This window comes from Colias eurytheme, chromosome 8 (assembly GCF_061535395.1).
Source record: "Colias eurytheme isolate Ceu_HAF_F1 chromosome 8, ilColEury1 Martin Lab GWU primary, whole genome shotgun sequence".
NCBI lineage: Eukaryota > Metazoa > Arthropoda > Insecta > Lepidoptera > Pieridae > Colias > Colias eurytheme.
The window spans coordinates 11,770,031-11,792,852 of NC_142987.1; the positions used below are offsets into that span (position 1 = coordinate 11,770,031).

Consider the following 22,822-nt stretch of genomic DNA (forward strand, 5'->3'; position numbering starts at 1 on the left):
TAAATAGCACATCTAAATAATATGCAGTAATTTGTGATATCAAATCTTTTTTTACATTTTACTTTTCTTTTTTGAAGTTATTTTTCTTTATCGTAGTTATTTTTAAAGTACATGTACAACTATGATTTATAACATTTGATTTTTTTTTATTATACCTTTTTTTTATCAACTGGCAATTTAGTTTAGTTTTCTCTAAAAATTTCTGGCAACACTCATGATGATATCGGAACGATTTTATCGGACAATGTGAAAGGGCAAATTGTATCCGATATCGGATATCGGCTATCGGCGTCCGATGTCCGATATCGGATCGGATAATGTGAAAACGCTCTAACTACGTCAAACGTCACAAATGTCAATTGTCAGATGTTATTTTGATTTGATTTTGAAGTGAAATTTTATTTATTTATTTTGGATTATAATAAATAAATAGAAGAAGATAACAGAAAATTACCCCAACAGTAAAAAAGATTGAATATTGGGTGTTGCTAATACTTTAGCATAACGCCATGACTAACGCAACTATCCAGGTAGGTATATGTTTGTCGTATGCATATACGCCTCCTACATTAGAAATTTTAATATCAGTTCAAAGGTTCAAAGTATCAGTAGCAGTAGTTTTTATGAACCTACAGAATACAATACAGATTAAATAATACTCCCGATTACATGGTTACTCTAAATTTTTTTTACGTGTGTTTTAAAAAAAAAAAAACTAAATGACGTAAGTTTTTTTTTCATTGTAGGAAATAGAAGGGATAGATGACTACTGGGGTCCAGCATTCAGGTCCGTATATGAAGGAGACGGCCATGAAGCGTTTGTTCAGCAGCTGGACGAGAGGATCAAGCAGCATGACAAGGAAATTGAGAAACTGTGCAATTTCTATTATCAAGTGAGTTCTTTACTATTATTTTCTGTAAACTTACACATTGAGTAGTAAGTATGAGGCATACAAAAGACAGAGGGTACATTACCACAATAGTAATTAATTTAATGACATTTTCTGATAGTAAAAAAGTTTAATATTGTATCTTTGTGATAATTTATATATTATATAATTGTGAGAAAAAGATAAGCTTTTGCTAATTGGATCCTGCAGCTTTACTTACATTCTATCCAGGTAAAAACAAAGTGTGTTTGGGTTAATTAACTTTTTTTTTATGAAAGAATAATTAACACCTGCACACACAAAGGCAATAATATTACAATATATTATTTAATTTCCAGGGGTTCATAGATGCTATCCACGAGCTGCTGCAGGTGCGAACTCATGCTGAGAAGCTGCATACAGAGATATCAAATGTAGATGCCAATGTTAAAGAGACTGCTGATAGTAAGTTCCATTAGAATTATAAAATGTCATAAAGTAAGAATCTCCTAGAATTGCTTCTATTGAAATTTCCATATTCCTGTTGGTAAAATAACATGTTGATTTTCTGATGTAAGTTAGAATTTGTGTTTACGGTTATAAAAATGTTGAAAAGCATTGAAAATTGTGGTAAATTCAGTATAGTATATTTAATGTTAAATTTATCCATACAAAAAATTTAATATTGGCTTTAAAGAAAACAAGTACAAAAATAAAATTCTAGGGCATTTGTCTAATACAAGTTAGGAGCATAGAAAATTTGTTACACAAAATAAAAATTAAGTTACACATTCATTATATTACAAGCTTTTTGAATCTTCTTTCCAGGTCTATGCACTCGTGCCGAAGAGTTGATCAGGGCTCGTCGAGTGGAGCTGAACATTGCGGCCACGATTGAGAAGATGGAGCTGTGTCTGCCGCTGCTCACCACTTACTCCAAGCTGAAGGCACAGGTTGAGGCTAAAAGGTTTGTGATTATGTAGTAAATTAGTTTATATCATCAAGTTGCCCTAGCCTTGTTCTGCCTTATTGCCCCTTTTTCGTGTTTTCTCTCCATAAAAATCTTACTTAAAATTGTTAAATCAATTGAGTTATTCTCGAATTCGGCAAATAATTTTTTGATAAAGACAAATCACCTCTAAAATCATAAAATTATAATTATTATTACTTTCACTAGCCAAAAATCGGGTTTATGTTTTCTTTACTAATGTAATATTAAGATATGTTGTAAGTAAAGTTTTTAAAATGTGTCCTAAATTTTGGTGGTATGTACAATAAAGAATATTTATTCATGCATTTATTTAGGTATATCAGTTAAAAAACTGTTTTCTCGAAAATGATCTCAAATATAATGAAACCATACAACTTGTAGGTACTACCCCGCACTAAAAACGCTCGAACAGCTCGAACACTTACAACTCCCTCGTGCAGGCGCATACGCGTGGTGTGCGCGTATCGCGGCCCACGTGCCGCAGTTACGGAGCGCTGTTAAAGATGCTTCTATGGCCGACTTGAGGGATTTCCTGGAGACTGTTAGACGGATGAGTCCGCAGGTGAGTGTGTGTAGGATCTAAGGCAATCAAAGGGACAGCAGGTAAGTAAGGAAGGAAAGAGGGGGGGGGGTGATTTTAGGTAACGATCAGTATAGCGCCCGGCAAACTTCTTGGCCAAAAAGTAGCGTGGTGGGGGATATTTGCGCATCAAGTTTTAATACTATTTTATATGCGCAAGCTTCTCGCTTTAAATGGTGTGTAGCCTGTAGGGAGGGGGAAATCGGAAATTGGAAATCGGTTCAGCCGTTCACACGTGATGCTGTGACAACGCGAAACGGGTTTCATTTTAATATATTATATAGATTAGTATTTAGTATTTTTTTAATGATGAATTTAATTTCAGGTTGGAGCAATGGCTTTAAAGCAAACACAAGAAATGCTCGGAAGAAGCTTGGAGAATATCGTTAAAAACAAAAAGGGTGAGTAATCTTATATAGAAAACTTAATTAGAGTTTTTATCGCAATTATATATCTTTACAGTAGATAACACTAACTTGTTTCAAATTAAACGGTGACATATTAAAATGTTTCCAGAAATGGCAACATCAGGTTCAGTAAATGCTGAGACTACAGCACAGTGCCCACACGAGCTCGTGGATTTCAGTCCGCTGTACCGATGTATGCACATACACACTGTTCTCGGCGCTAGTGCAGAGTTTGTGCAGTATTATAGGTAAGTTTTATATTTATTGGCTATTGAAATATCCCTAAATTGGTGAATATCTTTACTATCTATACTATCTATACTAATATTATAAAGAGGAAAGGTTTGTAATTATGTATGTATGTATGGTTTTCACGCATAAACTGCTGGACCGATTTGAAAAATTCTTTCACCATTAGAAAGCTGCATCTTCACTGAGCAACATAGGCTAGGTTTTATCCCGGAAATCCCACGGGAACGGGAACTATGCGGGATTTTCTTTGAAAAAGCGGGCGAGGCCGCAGGCGGAAAGCTAGTCTTGAATATTATAACTTGATGGATACTAACTTGCATAAATATTTGTTACTAGCTTTCCGCCCGCGGCATTGCCCGCGTTTTAAAAGAAATACCCGCATAGTTCCCGTTCCCGTGGGATTTCGGGGATAAAACCTATCCTTTGTGTTAATCGAAGTTACCCTCTATGTCGTGCCAAATATCATGCGTGAAAGAGCAACAAACAAACATACAAACCTTCGCATTTATTAGGATTGTTTTTCATGAAACTTACCTGCGTCACCTTTTATGTTCTGGATTTGTTTTGCTCCATTTTAAATTTCATCAATATCAAATTCCTGGAGTAAATCTTAATATGTATAGGTATATAAATTTCGTGTCACAATGTTTGTCCTCAATGGACTCCTAAACCACTTAACCGATTATAATAAAATTCGCACACCAGTGCCAGACACCAGTGCAGTTCGATCCAACTTGAGAGATAGGATAGGTTTTATCCCGTAAATCCCACGGGAAAGGGAACTATGCGGGGTTTTCTCTGAAAACACGGGCGAAGCCGCGGGCGGAAAGCTAGTCTAAATTATAAACTAGTGTACGGTATACACAATACACATGAATGTCTTCTTTAGGGCTCAACGCAAACAACAAGCGAGTCTCGTGGTTATTCCCCAAGGGAATCTCCACGACTCCACCCAGGACATGAAGAACTACCTCAACGCTGTGCTCGGCTTCTTCATACTGGAGGAGCATCTTCTTAAAACTGGTGAGATGCTGTACAGTATATTATATTAGGTTAACAACTCAGTGTGAAAACATTTTTATTTTTGGTATAGTTGTTTTTAATTTATATGTCCTGACTAGCTGCTCCGCGCGGTTTCACCCCCGTGGCTCCGCTCCTGTTGGTCGCAGCGTGATGATATATACCTTGCTCGAAAAATGAGCTATCTAACACCGAAATAATGTTTCAAATCGGACTAGTTGTTCCCGAGATTAGCGCGTTCAAACGAACAAACAAACTCTTCAGCTTTATAATATTAGTATAAATTGTATTGCCAAGGTAAACTTGATTCCCTTTCCGATCAAAATATTTTTTCCTGATTTTTGTATAAAAAACAAGTAAAATAGTAGACGAGTCACCTAATCGTTAATTTTCCGTGTTACGTGCCATTGAGATAAGTGTATAATAATATATACTACTAGCGGTCCGCCCCGGCTTCGCCCGTGGTACATATGAAAAATAGATGTTGGCCGATTCTCAGACTTACCCGATATGCACAGAAAATTTCATGAGAATCGGTCCACCCGTTTCGGAGGAGTATGCAGACTAACATTGTGACACGAGAATTTTATATATAAGATGTTCCTTAGATTACAAAATAAAAGGCAGATGGAGCATGACAATCATCCATCGCCCTTGTCAAAGAAAATACGAAATCAAAAACGAATACGAACCTCCGCCAGTGCTATAGCGATTCTAGTGTCATGCAATACGTCAAAAGGGGTTTGCTATTTTAGTAAAAAAATGCTGTCTTGTGATATTAAAACGCTGTAAAATTTGTTCCCGAAAACAAACAAAAAGATAAAACATCGTTTTACAGGTTTTCTGTAGATTATTTGGCTTATTTAATTTTGTATACAAATAATAATTTTACATATACGAAGGAATACAAAACTTCAACGTATGCTGCCAGTATTTTGAAAATGAATTTGCCATTTTTATGGGTAAAATGGTTAAAAGATCTTCGGGGTGATGATGTGATTATTTGTATAGTGCAATAAAGGTTCATGATCATTATTAGATAATTTTAATAAGCATAATACTTTTTTTTTGTCACTTTTATATAGCTTAAAAACGTCAGAGTCGTTTTTGCCCGCGATTTAATTCATTTGAACTCCATGATGGATATGACAAAATTAATATTATTATTCAGGAATTATATTAATTTATTATCCAGTAAAGCAACTGACAACGTGGATGACGTAAGGTGTCACTGAAAATCAGTGTAAAGCGCGTCACACACGGTGAAGATACTATAATATTTTATCTTAAGATACTGTAATATTTTATATTACAGTATCTTAACGCATCCGGTATCAGCGTTCTGACCATCATTTTTCTTTTTGTCATTGCGTACTAAGACCCATTTACAGAAAGATTTAAGTTTTAAATTCTATTCAAACCTATATTGACTGAATGTCTGCTCTTTAAATCAGTTATAGGTAAACCAGAATCTGATGGCAATTAGGGAAATCAAAATTTTGAGTGTGCAACCCTAGGGAAAATGGACTGAACGATCTTGATACTACTTAGTTTTTATTTTGTCCTCAACATCATTAGTCACATTACATAAGTGAACAATACTGTACTTAATAATGAGATATCCACTTAATATTATGTAGGTACATACTTACATGTATAATGTACATATTACTTGTATTATATAGGTAATACATATTATTATTTACACATATGTACCTATATTTGTATATTCATTATCATTATGCCATGTAAAAATATGGATGTAATGATAATGCAGGTCAAAACTAGATTGCTTATATTTTTTTATAAAATAAAATAAAACTATGTTTATTTTCGTAAGTATTAACAGATACACACATTATAAAATTCACTTGAACAGCTTGGACTTGACGAATAGCCGCATTGGAAACTCCTGTAATAAGTTATCATAAAATTATATTGTAATCAACAAACAATATTATAGTTACCTACTTATAATATTTTTAATTTAAAGTACCAAAACGGGTAAGTCCAATTTACCAATAAAATATTCAAAATTTGAAATTGTGATGTGTTTGACTCTTCTTCATCGAATGTTTTTCTATACACATTATAAACAACACCTCTTGCTTGTGATCGCAGCAGCTTTTTCGACATTTTCGAAGATTTTTTAGACAAAATCCTAAAAATTATTCATCAATTGCAAAGAAAACTGATAGTTGTCAAATAAAGTTGCCACATGAAAACCACATGAAAATTTGATAGTTGTCAAATAAAGTTGCCACATGAAAATCTTTTATTTCATAAATATAAATATGCCATCAGATTCTGGTAGACCTATAATAATGTTATTGACTAAGGGTGCCGGTCCTTATTGACTGATTTTATCTGATATTAACCGACGCCCTTAGTCAATAAGCTTAATAACCGTCAATAAGGATGTTGACTGGTTCAGGGTTTTGACTGTAACATATACAGGGTGTCCCAAGAGATTTTCACACAGAGATTTTCACACAGACATTTTCACAGAGATTTTCACAGAGATTTTCACACAGATTTTAACACAGAGATTTTCACACAGCGATTTTCACACAGCGATTTTCACACAGATTTTCACACCGAGATTTTCACACGGAGATTTTCACACGGAGATTTTCACACATTTTCACACATTGATTTTCACACAGACATTTTCACAGATTTTCACACAGAGATTTTCACACAGAGATTTTCACAGAGACTTTCACACAGAGATTTTCACACAGAGATTTTCACAGAGATTTTCACACAGAGATTTTCACACAGAGATTTAAACACAGATTTTCACACAGAGATTTTCACACGGAGATTTTCATATAGAGATTTTCATAAAGAGATTTTCACACAGATTTTAACACGGAGACTTTCACACAGAGATTTTCACACAGATTTTCACACAGAGATTTTCACAGAGATTTTCACAGAGATTTTCACAGAGATTTTCACACAGATTTTAACACGGAGATTTTCACACGGCGATTTTCACACAGATTTTCACACCGAGATTTTCACACGGAGATTTTCACAGAGATTTTCACACAGATTTTAACACGTAGACTTTCACACAGAGATTTTCACACAGAGATTTTCACACCGAGATTTTCACACAGATTTACACACAGATTTTCACACGGAGATTTTCACACGGAGATAGTCACACGGAGATTTTCACACAGAGATTTTCACAAAGAGATTTTCATACAGAGATTTTCACACAGATCTTCACACAGAGATTTTCACACGGAGATTGTCACACGGAGATTTTCACACAGAGATTTTCACAAAGAGATTTTCATACAGAGATTTCACACAGAGATTTTCACACGGAGATTGTCACACGGAGATTTTCACACAGAGATTTTCACAAAGAGATTTTCATACAGAGATTTCACACAGATTTTCACACAGAGATTTTCACACGGAGATTGTCACACGGAGATTTTCACACAGAGATTTTCACACGGAGATTGTCACACGGAGATTTTCACACAGAGATTTTCACATGGAGATTTACACTGAGATTTTCACACAGATTTTCACACGGAGATTTTCACAAGGAGATTTTCACACAGAGATTTTCACACAGAGATTTTCACACAGATTTTCACACTGATTTTCACACAGATTTTCACACAGAGATTTTCACACAGAGATTTTCACACAGATTTTCACACCGAGATTTAAACACAGAGATTTTCACACAGATTTTCACACCGAGATTTAAACACAGATTTTCAGAGATTTTCACACAGATTTTCACACCAAGATTTAAACACAGATTTTCAAAGATTTTCACACAGATTTTCACACATAGATTGTCACACAGAGATTTTCACACAGAGATTTTCACACAGATTTTCACACTGACATTTTTACACAGATTTTCACACAGACATTTTCACACAGACATTTTCACACAGACATTTTCACACAGACATTTTCACACAGAGATTTTCACACCGAGATTTAAACAGAGATTTTCACACAGAGATTTTCACACAGAGATTTTCACACCGAGATTTAAACACAGATTTTCACACCGAGATTTAAACACAGATTTTCAGAGATTTTCACACAGATTTTCACACCAAGATTTAAACACAGATTTTCAGAGATTTTCACACAGATTTTCACACATAGATTGTCACACAGAGATTTTCACACAGAGATTTTCACACAGATTTTCACACTGACATTTTTACACAGATTTTCACACAGACATTTTCACACAGACATTTTCACACAGACATTTTCACACAGAGATTTTCACACCGAGATTTAAACAGAGATTTTCACACAGAGATTTTCACACAGAGATTTTCACACCGAGATTTAAACACAGATTTTCACACAGAGATTTTCACACAGAGATTTTCACACCGAGATTTTATTAAACACAGAGATTTTCCCACAGAGATTTTTTTCACACAGAGATTTTCACACGGAGATTTTCACACGGAGATTTTCACAAAGAGATTTTCACACCGAGATTTAAACAGAGATTTTCACACAGAGATTTTCACACAGATATTTTCACACGGAGATTATCACACGGAGATTTTCACACGGAGATCTTCACACGGAGATTTTCACATAGAGATTTTCACACAGATATTTTCACACAGAGATTTTCACACAGAGATTTTCACACGGAGATTTTCACACGGAGATTGTCACACGGAGATTTTCACACGGAGATTTTCACAAAGAGATTTTCACACAGAGATTTTCACACAGAGATTTTCACACAGATTTTCACACAGAGATTAACACACATAGATTTTCACACAGATATTTTCACACGGAGATTATCACACAGAGATTTTCACACGGAGATTTTTACACGGAGATTTTCACACGGAGATTTTCATACAGGTTTGCTAAGCTGAAAGATAGGCCAATTCAGTATGGTAACATTTACTATCGTTAGATCTTCGAATGGAATAAAAAAAATAATTAAATGCCAAAAAATTTTCAATGACCGGCCAAATTTTCAGAAATGGTTCAGAATCGATAACATTTTCGATCTAATGAAAAAAAAAAACCGTTTTTTTTTAAATTAGATTTCATTCCTGTCCGCCACTAAAAAGCGAACGTGTGGACATTACAAAAGCACAATTCTGTTCAACAACCTAGATAAGTAGAAGTTAGCACACACATAAATTTGGCGATGCGCGCACGCACACAAGTGCATTGATTCTCAATAAGCTTATCGCGTGTTTACGATTTAGGAAATTTTTAAGACATTTTCAAATGAAAGCTATTATTATTATTCTTTTATTCGACAATAATATTTCAAATGTACCTTCGGTTTAATATCTAGATCTTAATTTTAAATTTTGGCTGGTCATTGAAAACTAACCCTGTATAATGTTAACGGGCGGCGGGCTGGTGAGCAAGGAGTGGGTGGTGGAGACGTGGGGCGGCGCGGCGCGGGGCGCGGGCGCGGCGCTGCGTGCCCTCACCGCGCTCAGCACAGACCCCACGCGCGTGCTCGCGCTCAAGCACGCGCTCGTGCGAGCCATACACGCGCTCAAGTTAGTACACTCAACCAGCTTGATCATAATAATATGTACATACATAATATCTACTATACATATAAAAATAAGTCGGGTTTTCCTTCCTGGCGCTATAACTCCAGAACGCACGACCGATTTCCACGGTTTTGCATTCGTTGGAAAGGTCTCGGGCTCCGTGAGGTTTATAGCAAAGAAAAGGTGTCTCTGGTGGCGAAACGGAGTTCGCCGGGTTTGCTAGTTATGTGTAAAAAGGTGTCGTTACTGAGCCGAGACCTTTTAAGGGAACATTGCCTTAAAAATATTACCATCATCAGCTCATATACGTTCCCACTGCTGGGACAAGGGCCTCGTATAGGCCGATTAACTAAAGCTGGCGCGTTCACAGTACTTATGCAATTTCACTATACATTTTTTTTATTTCACACCAACCACGAATTAGGCAAAACAGAACGAGTGATGGTAAGTTATGTAATCATAACCATATTTAAAGTAGTGTCCGACCGAAACTGGTTTCCAGGCCGAAACCGAAACCGAAACCGAATGTTCGGCCGTGGCTTCAGTTTCGGCCGAAACCGAAACCGAAACCGAAACTCACGTGGTCAAGTATGAAATTTCTAAAAATACTGAACTTTGGTGCATTTTACCTATTATTTTGCCCTAATTATGAAATGAAAACACAGTAACTATATTAAATTTGTTGTAATCATTTATTTAATATAAAATAAAAAAAATATTTTTAAAATATTAATAATAACAATTTTAATTTTTATTATTTTTTCAAATTAAGTTCTCAGTAAAATCAGTCATCTAAATCAAATCAGTAATTGAGTATTTGAATAATAAAAAAATATTGATTTTTTTTTATGTATTTTAAAACTTTATTATTAATAATATTGATATTTAATGCAATAAACTCCAAAAAAAATATTTTTCAATTAATTATAAGCAATTAAAAATTGATGAAATTTAAATTAAAGTCACGTGACTATAAACGCGCCATGACTGGTCACGATAGATGTGACGTCAAAATGTTATAGTTGTATACGTTTTTCTATCAACTGCAATGAGTGAAAACTAACATTATGACGTCACACGCGTTCGGGTGACGCTTCGGGAGTTGTCGGTGTGTTTTCGGTACTGGATTCAAAGACTAATTTTTATTTTGAAATAACTTTTGAATTATTGCAAAAAAAAATTTAAAAAAATTGTTTTGTTATAAAACTAATATATAATCTTTCCATTTAGCACAAAAAAAAATTATATTCAAATACCCAATTGTTACTGTTACTTTAAATACTAAGTTTTGGTATTTTGAGATCTTTCTCTTTATTAAAGAGTCTTTAATACTTTGGATTGGTATTTGTACTTAGAAGAATAATCAGTCTCTTTTAGGTACCTCTTGAATTATTAATTACTATTACACCCGGTTCCCATCTCAACATAGATAATCAAAAATTGTTTCCACCAGCGTGGGTCAACCAACGCTTTGACAGCGTCCGTCAAAGCATTGCCGAGGAAAACGAAGTTAGGCGAGCGTGAACGTGTGTGAACTAAGTTCACTGAACTTGCGAAATAAGTTTCGGTTTCGGCAAAAGTTTCGGCCGATTTTGGCCGAAACCGAAACTGCGGCCGAAACTTGATTTTTGGCCGAAACTCGGCCGAAACCGAAACCGAAACCGAAAGTTCGGTCGGACACTAATTTAAAGTAAAAACTGATTTTATTTATGGAGCATTTCATGTTGACACCTCATTTAATTAAAATTTTTGGGGTTTATTTTCTATCCCATCTGACTGACGTCTTCAAATACCTGTATTTTGTAAACTTAGCTTCTAAATGCAAAAATATTTCGTATTCATACCGAGGGTATATACAGGTGTAACATACTAAAATATAACCGAAATCTGAAAACTGGCCCTCAAATGTGTGTCCGCTTCGCGTGAAATGCCCCTTATGTAAAATTGTAAATGTGCTGGAAGAAATTCAATTTTAGATTTTTCACAATTCTTAATGAATACACAAAATTTTTTTAATTTTCCAATAAATTATATTACCATCGTATAGGTGCTATGGTCTTCCGACGGACCCTCTGCCGCAACTTTTGCAAGAAATGGCGGAACATTACACAGAAGTGTTGATGCAGCGATGGGTGGTTGTGTTTAGGGATATATTGGACAACGCGTCGTTCTTGCCTATTGAGGTAGGTAGAGAAGAAAGAATTAGATTATGTGGCATCTTATCCTCATGATTTGGGATGGATGTAATGGCTTAAAAATTTACAACGATATTTTAGATTTCATATTAATATGTGATTGAATTGTTTCGTAATCGACAGCTTTAAACATAGGATAGAAGATTTTTAAGGAGGTTATAATTGAAGCATTTCTGTGAATTAAAAACTTAAAATATGATTGGCCAAATGAAACTTGGATAACCAAACACATGTTTTCGATAGGCAAATGGATAAAAGTGAGATGTCTTATAGGTGGAATCACAAGAGCAATACGATGGCGTGATGGACACGTTCCCCTACGACGGGGACGAGCTGGAGACGCAGCCTTTCCCGAGAAGGTATGTATTTTTACCAACAGAATCAATAAGTGAAGCAGTATTTTTAGAATTTATTGAAGTGATATTTCTTTAGGCGCGTTCAGAGTCAAATTTCAAGGTCGCGTCATGGCAATACCGTCACGTCTTGGAGTAAGGTGACGATTTTGGTATCTTTCACTTCTGATACGTGTGCTCGGCACGTATGCTTTTTTTTCAAACTGCTACTATATTTTTATCGAAAGTTATAGATTTTGTTGTCCTTCCAGGTTTCCGTTCTCATCCATAGTGCCGGCGGTGTACGTGCAGGTGAAGGAGTTCATCTACGCGTGGCTGAAGTTCTCGTCGGGGCTGGGGCTGGGCGGCGCGCGGCGGGCGGCTGCCGCACGGCAATCTGCCTCGCTGCTGCTCAGCCGCTCGTTCGCGGGCTGCCTGTCCGCGCTGTTCCGCCGCCCGCTGCCGCTGATGCAGCTGCTGCAGGTCTAATAAAAAAAAAGACGTGTGGCACTCGGGGACTGCCGCGGTAAAGCTATTGCATGCTATGCCTTCAAGCCACACCTCTGCGCCCGTCGGAGTGGGGAGCGTGAGGTTTTTCGTTACGGAATTTCTGGATTCGGTCCCCGCGCTCAAGGCCCGCGATAGAAGCTATGCAATAGCTTAATAATAATAATGTTTCCAAATTCTAAATTCGAATTAAGAATTTGGAAACATTATTATTATTTATTCAATTCCAAATTCCTGTTTTGCGTGAAAAGCATTTGCATTTTGGACTAGCTATCGCCCCCCGGATACAACAGACAAAAGCGAAAATTTCTAAAGCTCATGTGTTTTTGCTAGGTATATAAGTAACAGTACCGTAAGTATCATAAAATCCATTTTGCGGCTCTGCATTAAAGAAATTCGTCCACACAAAATTACACTTTTACGTTCGTGCAAGTCGTATTCGTATAATCATCAGTGAACTTAGAAGTATCCGGCTCGAAGGACCAATAATTTGGTGGTCCTTCGAGCCGGATTCTTCTTATACTTCTTATATTCGCAACACTAACGAGTGTAAAACACTTATAAGCTTCAAGTACAACATTGTGAGCTTACACGTTTCCATAATTTTGATGATGCGTTGATTATGTGTGTACGAATTGTTCGAGTGATAAGGATAAAAAATAAATAACAAATATTAGGTTCTTAAATATAATTGCGTTATTTTTTACAGATAATAGTAGACACACAGTATTTAGAAAGTGCGACGCCTTACCTCTACGAGTTCATTAGCAACATAACTGGTTCTGACCTGGTCACCACACAGGTAAATTCCTATCTATCTAATTATTTATATTATACTCCCCAATCTATTCAAGAATCTTAAATATTAAGGGTTGTAAATTGTGTAATTGGAGAATAAATTTTCAAGGTTGCGTGAGGGCATTACCGTCACGTCATGGAGTAAGGCGACGATTTTGGTATATTTGCATCTTGCTAAAGAATTTTCACTTCTGACACGTGTACTCGGCACACACAATTTTTTTATTAAATTATGTTAAATAATAGGAAGAAAGAATATTCAAGAGAATAGCATTTATTTAATTTGATACATGCGTTTAAACTTACAATCCGGCTCGAAGGTCATCTGTGTTCCTTCAAAATGACGTAACTTTAGTAAAAAGTAAAGTAAAAAATTATTTATTCTTTAAGACACGTACATCAGTCATAATACCTATACTCGGATTTTTAATTAGATAAAGTAAACTGACAGCAGCTAATGTCACTTTGTAAAATAATGTTGCCACATTTAAAGTAATAGTGAGGAATTCAGTTCTCATTCAATCAGATGAATGAACAATGACTGTGAATAGTTCATCATTTCAAACTATAAAATAACATTATTGCACGCCTCATAAGCGAAGCGTTGAGGTGGGTACTACTGTCACTTCGCGCAAAACATCTGATTTTTCAAACTTAAAATGTCTTTATGTATCATACATTGCACTTGTAAGATAATACATACACACACATATTAAGAAAAAACACTATTTTTAACGTTCATGATTGTTTTGATGTCATTTTTGTTATTTAAACTAGTTAAAAAACAGTTTAAAAAAGTTCTGTCTTGGACGTCCGTGTGTCTGTATGTGCGGATCCTTTTTCTTGTTAACACGATAGCGACCGAAATACTTTACTAATCGAGTCTTTTTTTTTCTCTTACGCTTGAGTATGCTCAGGAATAGAACCCTTTCATTTTTCAGGGTCTGATTCGATGTGGTTTAATTGTTATTAAATAAACAAAAATAATAATTAATAAATATTTATTAAAAAAAAATTATGAGGCGTGCACTTTTGGATTTTCCAAATTATTTCTAATTATAATAGATAAAGCTACATAAGATATAAGTTACTAGTAGAGTGTAATTATAATCATTTTTTTATTTTTATTGTTACGCTGTTTACGTTTTTGTTTTTGTAATTTTTTCGTTAATTGTAACTAATTACGTTGTGTTTGTTGTCATTGTTGTGTTTATTTGATGTTATATTGTTACAAACTAAATATTCACTAGACGATCGATTCAATTTCATTCATTCCCGATTTTCAATCATTCACTTTGTGACAACGCTATTTTTATTTCATCAAAAACTGACAACACAGAAAACGTCAGTTTATCTAATTTAAACTTTATCTAATTAAAAATCCGAGTATACATTATTACATAGTGCTTAATACAGTTTCTTAAAGAAAAACGTTAAAATACAGGAAATAAAATCATTGGTTCCCGCACTAGGCAATGCCTGTCCTGCGGGACCGTGAAATGTTTAACATTAGAATTTTATAAACAGAGCGGCGATTATGTTATGGTAAATATTTAAAATTCAGATTTAAATTTAATACATAAACATAATACAGATTAAAAATTAAATTAGATTAAAAATTCATACAAACAATAATTAAATAAAAGTAAAAATAATATTAAGACTAAAAGGAAGGCCATAATATAAAAAAAATTGATATGATTTCATAGCAATAGTCAATAATTAGGCCTGTTTCATACCGATTACAATCACACTGGCTTAAACAAATGCCACAAGACATATCTTTGTTTATCGATTTTGTTTAAAATCATAATTTTCATGATCAATAGAGGTTCTGTGTAAAAATGTAGGCCTGTTTGAATGTATTCCATGTATTTTAATTTGTAAATGACTATATCTTTCTAAAATTTACTTGAATTTACGGTTTAAAATAATATTGTATTATTCCTTAGGCTGCAGGAAGCATGTTCCAAGCGGCTCGGGACGATGCTGAGAAGCAGATTTGCGAGAACTTGCAGAATAAGGTCGACGAGTTTTTGGATTTAGAAAATTACGACTGGCTGCTTGGTGAGTTTGAAATAAATTTATTTTTGATTGAAATAATAAACAACTATCTCAACCAATACGAATCATTATTTCAGTGATAACAATATTGTATCGTTTGAACCCTTTTTGACCAATTTGTTGAATTTGATATTTTTGGTTTTATGGCATTGGAAATGCTTTATAAATATAAATTTACTAGCTGTCCCGGCAAACGTTATTCTATCTTACTCTTCATCACTTACGCCCGAAATTAATAATGTATCTCCTATCCAAGATTATGACCAATCCTGGATTACTGCGTGTTGCTCGATTGATCTCAAATCTGCGTGCCAATAACAAATGACTGCAATCCAAATTTTTTGTGATACCGGGATCAGTGGCGATCTTTTCCCTCTTGACCGTTCCGTTCCTAGCACAATGTTTGATGTATGCAATACGTTTGGCTAAATGTTTAATAGTAACAAACTAGTCTTAAAATATTATAAAGAATATCCAAAATACTAAAAGCAAATAATTTTGTGAAAGCGTGTAAAAACTTTACTAGGAATTATATTTTATCACATAAAATATGATATCAAGTAAAAATACTTTACCTAAAACGGAATGTGTATTGGTCTGTTCTGTGGCAAGTGACAACAGCTATCAAACTGTGAACGTTTATGCGTTTAAATATTGCGAACATACAAATAATAAATAAGTAAAACAAGTTATAACAGTTAGTCATTAATTACCTATTATTCATTATCAATAATGGATTGCGAAATCGTAAGTACCTTTTTGTTATTTCATAAGGTGACGCTTTTGTGCTCCCAACTTACGCTCAATTTCGCGCCTAAATCTTATTTTTTTGTTTCTAGGTAAAAGGCAAGCCTCTTACAAAAGAGGAATCCAAGTTCTTGCTTGAATTAATAGAAGGGAGTAAAATCATAACAACGAAAACAACGAACGCCACCAATAACAAACTAAAAAACGAGGAATGGGTTAGATTGACCGAGCGGTTCAATGCCCAGGCTACGAATTGTCCCAGGACACCTCAGCAGCTGCGTTTGAAATGGGAAAATTTAAAAAAGAATTCTCGCAAACGCAGCACTAAAATAAGGATGAACCAAATTAAGGTTAGCGAGTCGTGTTCGTTCATAGTTGTGTTTTTAATTGGACTTCAGAATGTAATGACTTATTAATTCTATTTACCTACATTGAATTTTTAGACTGGTGGTGGTCCTGCTGATTATATACCCCCAGATGACATACTGGACCGAGTTTCTGGTTTACTAGGAAGTACTGCCAGTGGATTTACTGTGCCATTTGGGGGTGATAAGGAAACAGTAGGTGTTGATATTGGTGGCATGAGTGGAGATGGTGGAGCTAGTGGTGACGGTATTGGTGATGGGTTTGCTAGGGTTTCTGATGATATAAGTAAGGCTGCAGATTTGATGCCTACATCAAGTAACCATGACATTGAAATTGTTATATGCAGTGGTGAGGGTGATGGTGTCATACAAAATCAGGTTTCGGAGAGTGTTGACCAAAATGTGTTAACACCAAATAAGCCAAAGAGGTTTACTCTTAATACACCGAGGACAGGTAACTTTTGTTTTTCAAACCCTATTCTTAATGCATTCATTATAGAGCTCAAGGAATATCCTCCAAATAAATCTTGAATCCTCATGTGTCCTAGGTCCATCATTATAGTCAGTGTGTTGTCTATCAATCAGTCACACCAGACAAAACCTATTACATATTTTGTAAAAACATTTCTAAAATAGTTTTATACAATAATACAATTTCAATAGATTATCAATCTAGTAAATTTATCAGTATTTTTATATTTAATTTATTAATAATTTTGTTGAGAGATGTGTTGGGTACAAACACATACCCATCAATCTAACATTATGTTCATTTTTCAGTGAGAAAGAAAAGACAAGACGATGGCAAGACCGCCAAAAATAATGCCATAGCTGAGTATTTCTTAGCTAAAAAACAGTGCTTGGATGCAAAACTAACTAATATTCATTTAGAAAATGAAAATTATAAATTAAAGAATGCCCAACTTTTGCTAGAAATAGAAAAATTAAAACTAGAATTAGAGAAAATAAAAAAGTAGGTAATAAATAGTATGATTTTGTAGTTTTTTTGTTAAATTTAAAAAATATGTAATGATGTTTCAAAATTGCTTCTATAAGAAGTCTGATTGAATAAATAAATATTTGAGTTTGAGTTTTTTCGAAATAATTTAAAGACATTCAATGAAAAAGCTGATATCTAATATTAAAAGTCAAATATTATATTATTCAACATAGTAGGTAGTAATTACACTTTTTGAATTGCATTTGCTTTGCATCTAAGTACTGTTTTAATAGCTGGGATTTTGGAAACTGGGGAAGCTTACTACATAATAATAGTTTATAAATAAATGGTAAATGTTAAAAATATGTATTGACGTTTCAAAAGTGCTTCTCGAAGAAGTCTAATTGAATAAATAAATGTTTGAGTTTGAATAAGCCATTTATTTTCCAGTAAAATTTACACAGAACTTAAAACTAAAACTTAAACATGTCGACATAAATACTTTTTACTTCATTTGTAATGGTAATTTACTATGTACATAGATTTAAGATTATTTATTATTATATTATATATATTATTTTTACATGTATTTTATTAAAGACACATTAATAGTAAGTACTTAAATAAATGGATAATTAATCAATGGTAAAGGCAATGTTTACTCTATAATCTTTTTTCTTTGTTTTTGGTTTTGCTGTAATGTAAGTAACTATTATTTGTTGTTTATTTGAGCTAAATTTCTATTTAGATAGATTCAAGATTTTTGTTTTACATGTGTTTTATTAAAGATACATTAATAGTATGTACTTCATAATACATTGATAATTAATCAATGGAAATACAGAAAATGTTTCCTCTTCATAATCTTTTTTCTGTCTTTGTATTTTTGCAGTAATATAACTATTATTTGTTGTATAATTTATTTAAAATTCTACATAAAGCTAGATACAATATCCTTACTTTGTTTTTCTTTATTGAGTCACCCTTTTGTGTGCCTGTACCTCTTCACAGTATATTTATAATAATATAGACTGAGACAAAATATTCATCTTTATACTTTAACAAAGATGATGCATATGATTAGAAATTACAAAGTCAGTTTTAAAATCTACTAAAAATCTACTGAAAATAATTACTAATAAGGACTGCTCTTTGTTGGACATCTGTGACTTCACTATTTAAATCTATCAAATTAGTATCTTCTGGTGGTAAATCTACTTCAGAAGAAAGTTCTTGCAAATTATTGTTCCTGCAAATGTTGTGTAACACAGCAGTGGCAATAATTACTGCTTGCGCTTTTGGTAAGGATAAGCGCAATGTAAGAGCCACTACAGGAAATCGTCGCTTCCAAACACCGAATGTTCTGAAATAAAAGAAATAATATATTACGGTGAACTGCTGAAGATTGTGTTGGAGTCCATCAAGTTAAACTATTGAATTAACTTTAGAATCCTAGGGATTAAAGTTGTTTATGAAATTACCTCTCTATGGTATTTCTAGTTCTTATGTGTGCTTCATTGTATCGCTGTTCTGCTTCATTAACAGGATTTAAAACAGGTGTTAATAAATAAGATCTATTTGGATAAGCACTGTCACCAAGCATCCAGCGGTTACCAAACAGACCTGCATCACATTGAGCTGTAAACAAGTAGACAATATTATATGTTTATAGATATTTACTAAGGTTTCTTACAACTTTTAAAAAGATAAATGAGTATAGTAAAAGTTAATGCATAACTGCACATTACACACCTCTAAGAACAGAATTGTTGAAAATTGTGGCGTCATGTGTTGAACCTGGCCATCGAGCAACTACATTCATGAATCTTAGATCAGCATCACAGATGGCTTGCACATTTAAGGAAAAGTAACCCTTGCGATTTCTAAATTCTTCTCCTATTATTTGACCTGCATGTAACCATAATTTAGGTCAGTAATTAAATAATAACAAACTCAAAAGTGTAATAAGCTATCAAAAACTTACATGGTGACTGAATACGTATATGAGTGCAATCAATTGCAGCAAGAACACGAGGAAACCGAGCAATTCTGTAAAATTTTTCTGCACTTTGTTGGTGAACAGCAATGTATTCTTCATACAAGCTGGCGATTGCTGATGATATATCGCGTACAATTCGGCCTGCTGTTGATGTAGAGACTCCAACAAAGTCAGCTACAGAAATTAACATTGTGCCCAATGCGTAAAACCTCAATGTTAATAACAGTTGATGTAGTGGTGAAACTCCGTGATTCCTATAAAATAAAAACATTAAGGATGGATAATTAAGATCTATGAAAAATGATAACTTAATTTTTCTGAAGATTACATAGGTTGGTAGGTACCTACCTGGTGGAAGTTACACGGACTAAAGGCATCAATTGTGTTAACAGAGTATTCACTACAGTTTTAGATAATCTGAACCTGAAGGTGAACTCAGCATCATCGAGACTCTGCATATAGTTGACCCTTTTGATCCTGCGAGCACTAGCGCGTTGTCTCTCCTCATCAGCTTCGCTATCGGTTTCGGTATCCGAGTCCGATAACAGAGCAAGTAGCTCCATATCGCTATCATCACTATCGTCGCTAAATAATATATTTGCCATTTTTTTATGTTTCTGTACAATAAACTTGAACAAGCTTGCAACAAACCGTACAATTTTAAGGATTGGTATCTGCGATTGTTTACACCGATCGAAGTAAATGTCAAAATGGACGGATTGGTTATTGGCAAGCACAAACTGTCACTTTCGAACAGAGGCCAATCTTTAATCTGTGATCCGCCCTCCCAAAGATTGACTGATTTTTGAGATAGCAAACTCAATCCGGGGATCGCTTATTGGCATGATTTATGCGAAAAATGGATTGATATATCAATCAGAGATAGGCAAAACGGGATCAAGATTGATTATTAATTTCGGGCGTTAGGGGTATGAAAAATAGATGTTAGCCGATTCTCAGACCTACCCGATATGCACACAAAATTTCATGAGAATCGGTCCAGTGGTTTTGGAGGAGTATGGTAACTAAGATTGTGACAGGGGAATGTTATATATTAGAATTAGATAAAGCATAAAATTTATAAAGCATAAAAACCAAAAATATCAAATTGAATTGAAATTTGTATTTTTAAAGTGGAGCCACGTGGGCAGGCGTCCTCGTTCGTGACGGACATGCTCAGCTACCTCACCGGCGTGCTTTGCTCGCTAGAACTGCTGCCCGAACGCGCTCGGTAAGATTCTTTTATAACTACCCACATTTTGATAATTTCTTGTTGAAGATTTTATCTTTTGTTGGATTTATACTATAATTTAATTCTGTATATTTTGTCCTTGTTGTTGTTGTGTTGTTGACAAATCAACCCATGTTATTAGTCATGTTTTTGGCCATTCTTAATGAATTTTAAGCCTGCTTTGTAGCGTGTTAGTAGTCCGTAATTTATGTGTGTCCCTTAGACACATAAAAGCTTTCAGTTTTATGTGTCTATAAATGCTTCTTTCAGTTTTATGTGTCTATAAATTCGATCGCTCTGGCGGGTCACGAGTGGCTGAATTGGTCAGGCATCCGCCCCGGAATGGCGCGAAGGATGCGGGTTCGAGTTCCGCCTCGTGAAATGTTTTCTATTCTTTATAAATTTATAAGTTTAACTCCCCTTTAGCGTGGCAGCAGTCCGAGCAGCGACTTCCCGCATCGCGTTCCGCCTGCGAGCCCTACTGCTGGAGCCGGGCGTGCGGCAGGTGTCCGCGGGAGCCCTGCACCAGCTCGACCTGGACGTGATACAGTGCGAGCAGTTCGCGGCCAGCGAGCCCGTGCCCGGACTGCGGGAGGGCGAGCTGCTGGAACACTTCGCTAGCCTCAGGTAGATACAGGTGGAGGGGAATGCTGGACGTGATACAGTGCGAGCAGTTCGCGGCCAGCGAGCCCGTGCCCGGACTGCGGGAGGGCGAGCTGCTGGAACACTTCGCTAGCCTCAGGTAGATACTGGTGGAGGGGAATGCTGGAAAACGTGTGACTTTGGTAGGTGGGGTCCAGATCCGGGTGTAGTGGACAGGGCGAGCTGCTGGATCACTTCGCTAGCCTTAGGTATGTGGTGGATATAAGTGGACAGGGGACTGCTGGTCCCTGTCCTTCCTGTCCACAAGTCTTGAGGGAAGTGGCAGCAGTAGCAGTTCCAGGTGTAGGAGACAGAGGCACTGCTGGAGCATTTCGTGAACTGCAAATGGTGTGAGAGCATTTGCAATGCGTAGGAGGTAGAAGAAATGCTGGTGTAAGAGATAGGGGAACTGCTGGAAAACGTGAATTGGGAAGACGAAGAATACTGCCTTAAATTTCAAGCAAATGTTTCGATTCACAATTTTTAAATAGTTTGCCATATCAGAGAAGAATATAAAGGTTTTAATTACGATCTAACGGCAACATATCCATTTTAATACCCAGATTTGTATAGCAATGCATGACCGCGTACAATTGTATGAGTGTATATATAAAATTTTAAGATTTTAAACAGACTTTATCTATTTTCCTTCTATATTTCTATGTTTTTCCGCAGACAACTGCTCGACCTCATAACTGGTTGGGACTGGTCCTCCTACCTCCACGACATCGGCATGGAGGGGGGGAAGTATGCTCTTGTCACCCCCCGGGACGCTGCCACTCTTCTAGAGAAGCTGAAGGAAGCAGAACAGAAGTCTTCTGTCTTCTCCGTGCTCAAGAAGAATGAGAGGGATAGAAGAAAGTTGTTAGATACGGTCTTGAAGCAACTGAAACAATTGCAGAATCAAGATGGTTGATGGGGATTATTTATTGTTAAATGTTAAGCAATTTTAAATGTATTATGTTTAAACTGTAATAAATTATTTTTTGTATACTATCAGTTTTTTTATTTTTCCCCTATACACTTAACATTACAAGTTTTATCTGAAATAGTTATTTTTTTTTTAATTATCGCATAGCTCACTGTAATACTTATATTTTTGAATCCGTTTTTTATCCCATCCTATTCCCATATCCCATACCCCTCTAGGGTAGGCAACACCCATAACTTATGTTATGGACGTACTTAGCCGACGCACTTTGCCATTAAAATCATAGTTTTTCTACATTATTTAGACTAGCTTTCCGCTCGCGGCTTCGCCCGCTTTGTCTAAAACGTAATAAATTGAATCACTATCTATTAAAAATAAATGTGTGCGTGTACTAGTGTAC

General features: G+C 35.2%; 2 protein-coding genes across 2 annotated transcripts; both read left to right on the top strand.

Annotated features, from left to right (window-relative positions):
* The first annotated feature begins 337 nt into the window (after positions 1 to 337).
* Sec15 (exocyst complex component Sec15) lies at positions 338 to 22,487 on the top strand. Its single transcript, XM_090104985.1, has 17 exons — positions 338 to 530; positions 747 to 893; positions 1,229 to 1,334; positions 1,698 to 1,836; positions 2,242 to 2,422; positions 2,766 to 2,841; positions 2,957 to 3,095; positions 3,989 to 4,121; positions 9,517 to 9,674; positions 11,719 to 11,854; positions 12,140 to 12,225; positions 12,471 to 12,681; positions 13,415 to 13,507; positions 15,456 to 15,570; positions 20,753 to 20,849; positions 21,276 to 21,476; positions 22,167 to 22,487. Exons 1-17 carry the CDS (start codon positions 510 to 512, stop codon positions 22,405 to 22,407), a joined length of 2,280 nt encoding a protein of 759 aa, XP_089961111.1. The 5' UTR covers positions 338 to 509; the 3' UTR covers positions 22,408 to 22,487.
* Positions 16,300 to 17,210, top strand: LOC149906816 (uncharacterized). Its single transcript, XM_090104984.1, has 3 exons — positions 16,300 to 16,314; positions 16,407 to 16,664; positions 16,758 to 17,210. Exons 1-3 carry the CDS (start codon positions 16,300 to 16,302, stop codon positions 17,208 to 17,210), a joined length of 726 nt encoding a protein of 241 aa, XP_089961110.1.
* Positions 22,488 to 22,822: the final 335 nt, after the last annotated feature.

Coding starts and splice junctions, on each gene's coding strand:
- LOC149906816 (XM_090104984.1), top strand. Junction 16,665..16,757: donor TAAGGATGAACCAAATTAAG/GTTAGCGAGTCG, acceptor TTGAATTTTTAG/ACTGGTGGTGGTCCTGCTGA.
- Sec15 (XM_090104985.1), top strand. CDS start 510: ATGACTAACGCAACTATCCAG. Junction 2,423..2,765: donor TTAGACGGATGAGTCCGCAG/GTGAGTGTGTGT, acceptor ATTTAATTTCAG/GTTGGAGCAATGGCTTTAAA. Junction 13,508..15,455: donor CTGACCTGGTCACCACACAG/GTAAATTCCTAT, acceptor ATTATTCCTTAG/GCTGCAGGAAGCATGTTCCA.